The sequence below is a fragment of the Nestor notabilis genome, unplaced genomic scaffold (genome assembly GCF_000696875.1).
Source record: "Nestor notabilis isolate BGI_N333 unplaced genomic scaffold, ASM69687v1 scaffold33500, whole genome shotgun sequence".
Lineage (NCBI taxonomy): Eukaryota > Metazoa > Chordata > Aves > Psittaciformes > Psittacidae > Nestor > Nestor notabilis.
The window spans coordinates 3,888-9,781 of record NW_009911220.1 but is presented as its reverse complement, the minus strand read 5'-3'; the positions used below and the strand labels follow the sequence as shown (position 1 = coordinate 9,781).

The 5,894-nt window shown below is 35.8% G+C and overlaps 1 protein-coding gene across 1 annotated transcript; it reads right to left on the bottom strand.

The window, feature by feature from the left end:
* Positions 1-29: 29 nt before the first annotated feature.
* Positions 30-5,526, bottom strand: LOC104400736 (ras-related protein Rab-4A-like; the record flags this gene model as incomplete). Its single annotated transcript, XM_010013736.1, is given in 6 exon segments — positions 30-81; positions 83-238; positions 1,467-1,529; positions 3,172-3,286; positions 4,397-4,477; positions 5,469-5,526. Coding segments are annotated over 6 exon segments (525 nt in total), but the record flags the coding sequence as incomplete, so codon positions are not given.
* Between the last annotated feature and the right edge of the window lie 368 nt (positions 5,527-5,894).

Sequence of the window (5,894 nt, the reverse complement as noted above, 5' to 3'; positions counted from 1 at the left end):
AATAAAATTATATTTTGTATATATTATACAATTTTAAGTATTATGAATCTTTGAATGCTACACGAAGATTTTGTACTACTTACCATTTTCTTGTGCAAACCGGGATGCTTCTAAAAAGGTAACTTCACGATCTGCATCAAGATCCTTTTTGTTTCCACACAGTATTATCACAATATTCTGACTTGCTAACATTCTTGCATCCGTCAACCAATTAGTAAGGGCATTGTACGTTTCCCGGCTATGTGGAAAATAACATTCTTTATTAGAAAACACTCATTTCTTGTGAACAGATCACTATTTAGTGAACTCACATTTCACTAAAACTCAGGAAGGCAAATCTGTATTTGTGGCAAATAACAAACAGCTGCTAGTCAGGCACGTCATCTACACAGCTCAATACGTCAGCTATGAACTGGGAAAAGTATCAAGTTCCATCATGAAACTATTCAAAAACTTAGTTTTTAAAAAGCAAAATTAAATGGACCACAATATAGAAATCAATACACATAATTATTAAATACTCAGGTAATGTGAAAAGCTATGATTTTAAGCACCAATCTAGTTTCAGCCTTTTGTGCATGAAATTCTGGGATAACAGAATGAGTTATTGTTTAACATGAAATTTGACTGACACTTAAGTTTCAGGTGGGATTGTAAGGATTTACTATGCTCGTGTAGAATTGAATGCCTGAACTTTCACATCTGTGTCAAGACCAATAATATACCAGGCAGTTACCCTGCACACACCATTGGTCATTGCAGCAGTGGTCAGAGATAAAGCTTTCAAGCAGTAAGACTGACAAGATGAGTCCAACTGACCTTAATCACAAATCACAGATTTCAAAGACTGTTCAGAGGAGAGCAGTCCACTCACAGGACAAAAAAAGGCAACAGATCTAGCAAATCATCTTTAATGAATACAAAACTTATCTGACAAGTATTAGTCTACAGTGGCAAGGAAAAAAGCTGGCAATATGTAAGGTATTCTATTGGCTGCCTCTATTAAAATATTAAAAGATACACAAATGAACAGAATTTTCATTTCAGGCTTTCAGGCTACAGTTAAGAAACGTGAAGTAGAGCTAGCTTCTCCAGAGAATGACCTGTTATACCAATAACTACTAATACCAATAAACAGTGTATTACCTTGGTTAAAGTGGTACACAAGCCTGCTCTTAGTTTCTGTTGCAAGGCTTCCTGAGCCAGTGGTTGCATGTAGTCCACCATGATCAGACCATCTACTGATGGGCCAACTCCCAGGTATTTGTCTAACCCTTTGAGACTGTTTACATTTATGACATTCACAATATCTCACATAGGCAAGTTCCAAAACTTAAATACACACTAAACCAGAAGTACTTTTTATACTTCTTCCTGTCGTTACAGAATCACATACCTGGGGAGGAATCATTATGCATTAATAGTATCTGGTAGTCTATAGGCAGAAGAGTTGCTACCTTACTTACCTGGTTATATCATAGACAAGCAAAGCACCTGCAGCTCCTCTATAGTAACTCCTTGTTACAGACCTGAAACAGAATTACAGATGTACATTTCCATAAAAACTTCACTGTTTCAAATCTGGGTTAACATAATACAATCTGTATTATGAAACACATTTCTCATTTACATAGTTTAAATAAACTGTTTTTCAGAAAACATCAGCTGTGCAGCAGCAGACTATTTATAACTAGACTTTTGACAAAGCACTTTCACTAAATATAGCTGTACAGGGATTCTCAAAGTCCATTATGACCTGTGTGCTGCTGAAGCTACACATATTATCATACTGCATGGCCTGATACAGAACTGGGATGTGGCATAAAACCAGTGTAATTAACTTGTGTTTGAACTCTCAGCAGTGAGGAGAGAATGAGCAAAGTAGCTGTAATTGAACAACTTAAGACTCATTAAGAGAAAAAGGCAAGGAAAGCAAAACAAAGCATCCTTCAAAAGGTTGCAGAAGAAGAAAAAAAACCCTGCTAAGTACCTAGATGTGTGATAGCCTTAAAAAGAAAACAATTAGATATATTATAAAAAGGAAACAGGGAGGGGGGTAAAAAACCTGCGAGCCTGTGACTACTCTGAACTAGTTCGGTTCAGGTGTCCCTGCTCCTTGCGCCCCTCCTCAGGGGCAGATCACGGGAAATTGAGTAGTCCTTGATCAGGCTAAGTGCCACTTAGCAACAACTAAAACATTGGTGTGTTATCAGCATTGTTCTCAGACTAAAGCCAAACTACAGCACTGCACCAGCTACTGGGAAGAAAATTAACTCTATCCCAGCTGAAAGCAGGACAACTTGAAAGAGCAGAATTTGCACAAGCTTTTGAAAGTACATAGCCTCCAAACTCCTCTGAATCCTAGGATATCAGGCCAATGCACCAAAGATATCTCATTAATAGAGACTATATAGCACCGCCCAGCTTCACTCACCCACAAATGTCTTTAAAGAACTTGCCTAATAGAGGACATTTACTTGGATTGCTGCCCATTACTCAGACTTCCACCATCATGCTCACCTTTGTTAACCACTACCTGCCCCCCAGCCAAAGAAACCTCACACCCACACCCCAAAAATATAAAACCTGATGTTCTATCCGATGGTGAATGTACTCAGGAATACTTCAAACTTCACAGAGTTTGATCTATTCCTCAGATGTATAACATTCAAAATACAGCATTAAAACTACACTGGTGGATCTATGCTGACAAATAAGTTTCTTAAAGAAAAAGCTGTGTAAAAGATCTCTACCTTGCTGGAAGTGTATTTAGCAACATGAACTTGACAACTGACTTTATTCCTTCTAATAAAGTAATATTACACCATGAATTTGTTCTCATGCAGATTTTAAACAGCTTACAACTTCCTGGCATTTTCTTCTTCCCACCAGTAGGTCTTCTAAACACAAGTGTTAAGCACACACTGTTCTATTCGGACCTTGGCTGGTGAACAAGCTTTTAGCCACGTGTTCTGTTCATGTACCTTAACCACCACAGAAAATACCCAAGAAAAGAAAGGGCAGAACCTCAGATGTGCAAGACAGCATTGTTTTACAGAAATCAAGGGATCTATGTCATTATGTCCTACTTGTAAGTAGGCATAAATAATACACAATACCAACATCAACATTTCACTAATGAACACTTAAGAAAATGATTGAAAAGGGTACCTGAATCTTTCTTGTCCTGCTGTATCCCATATCTGCAGTTTTACATATTTACCACCAACATTTATGATCTTCGAACCAAATTCCACTCCTATAGTATGATTTGAGTCATCCTTGACTAAAAAAAAAAAAAAAAGAAAGCAAAATTTATTTAGAGTGAATAAATAGGTTTTACATAATCCAACTGATGTAAAATCAAAACTTCTCAGTGCTCCAATTACAAACTGCTTCCCGAGCCACCAAATTCAGTGCCACTCAGAATTCTACTGCCACCATGCAGAAATGTTCTTGCAAATTTGAAGAGTTAATTCAATTCAAAATTACTGTTAGAAATGGCTGCCTTAATTAAATCATTCCCAGGTCACGTTAATAGATGGCAAGGTAACTTTTGTACACTTTTTTTTCCTCATCGTGTTTTCTGATATTTCAGTGCCATTTAAAATTAAAATTCATGGAATGGCAGAACACACAAGGACACAGTCTTCCCATGAATAAGCAAGAGCTACTTCTTTAAAGCATGAAGATCCTTGTTTTATGTACACTGTTGCTATCACAGATTCTCAGTTGAAGATCAATCATAGTATCATGCCATGTTCTTTAGTGATTACACATTCTTATCCTAGAGCTACTCCTCAAGAGATAGAGTAAATTACCATTCGGTTGCAAAAGATAACAGTCACCTTAGATTTACAAAGGATTCTAAAAATGCTTATTTTTCTTTAATCATGATGCTAAATGCACTAACATTTACAATGGAGTCTCTTTACCAGTATTTATCATAAAACACAGTCCTTAACAAAGAACACAGAGTATCTATTTATTTAGAAAGAGACTGCAGGCTTTCTAAATCTACTCAAGCAATTCAACTTTTCTTTCATCTACTTAGTATTTTTTCTAGAAAAGCCAAGTCTCCACTATACACCTAGGGAAGCTTATAGCTGCAAGATACAATTATCACAAAAAATTAAGTCTGTATTTTCATCAACATACTGTTATATTTATTTGAGAGTAAGAGGGAATACTGGTCAGTATCAGGCTTTTGATTAGAGGCAGTGAGCAATAAGGATTACAGCATGGTTGTGAACATAATTCTCAGTCAAAATCTTCACCCATACAAGGAAAAGAATTACAGGAACTTCCATACAAAGAATAGATACTCATGTAGGCAGAGCCTTCATCTCTGGTACAAAGCAATGGAGAACTCTTTACCATGCTCACATATACTTACATTTCTTTTCAATAAATTGGTGTAGTAAACAGGATTTTCCAGTTCCAGCATTTCCTATGACCAAGAATTTAAACAGGAAATCTGAAGATTAAAAGACAAAAAAAAAAAAAAAAAATCGCTGAATTTCAGTACACACACTTTTGTCACAAGACCAAGTACACAAGCCAGCTATTCTCTATTATCTGTTATTCCAAAAAGAAAGGAATAGATGACAAAATTAACAAAACAGCAATAAATCTGAAGAATAACCCAGTGTGTTCAATAGTGATGTTACAAAGTAAGAGCTAAGAATGCCATTTGTTCATGGAGATAAAAGAATGACAAGGACAGAAATGGCTGGATTTGAATTCAGTTAAAATAGGCCTAATAACAAGTATATGGTTGGCTTGTATTCCACAACCTGTTTTAAGGGCATATAAACTATTAACTATAGACAGTACAAATGCCCTATATAGATGTCATTTCTTAAAATCTGTATAGTTTTGTACTTTTAAATTTTATTCACATTAATTTGAACTTCTCTACATTAACCACTTAATATTATAAAGCTGAATAACTACAGTATTTTTCTACAAACATACAGGCAAGGAGTAATTTTACTCTGGGATGCCTGCTTTCCCATTTCCTCCATATGGTAAATTAAGATACAGGTATTTGGCACTTCATCTGCTTATTGAGCCATTTACATCAGTGTTTATTAGTAATACCTGTATTCAAGATTTATGGTCCATTCGTATTGTTTTAACAGTTACATATAATGGTTTAATACTACCTCACCAGATCTGCTATCAGTTTAGCTACAGACTGAAAAGGCTTCCCTGTCTTAGCACTCTCAAACATACACACAGATAAACTGTGATTAGAAAGTTTACAATTGCTTCCGCTAACACAGAGGCAACAGTTGGTGCAAGATTCACTATTTATTTGTCTACCAGCAACAGCTTTTTTTACAGCCATCTTTATAATTTAATGCACACTTTCTCTTACAAATATAGTGGCTCTCCAGAAGACATTGGGTAAGCATTCAATGAAAATTAGTAAGTTTGAAATATCAACAAAGATAAAAACTTACCATTAATTTCATTAACAGTGTTCACAGCTATCAAGTGGTTAAACAGATATTGGCCCATGGGGTGGCAGAATAAAAAACAGAATGAAGACTATGCTAAGCAAGTCAAAGCACTGACACGTTACTCTATCAGAACCTCCTTTTGAGACTTCAGTTTTACAAATGGAATTTAATATGCACACAAACCTATGTGCTCATTCCATTTTTATGGTACATCATAAACACCCCCCAAGCAATGGTAGAGACAACAAGCAAGTTTCTTATATGGTAAGAAAATTCCCATTGTTGAAAAGCCAACAGCAAAACAGAGGGCTATTACTCCTGAGAATGTCCACCATCTGGTGTCTTCACTCGTCGTCCAAATTTTACTCATATTTAAAATGGGGCAGTGTTTTACTAAGGATCTTTGGTTTTTTACATTTTACCTTT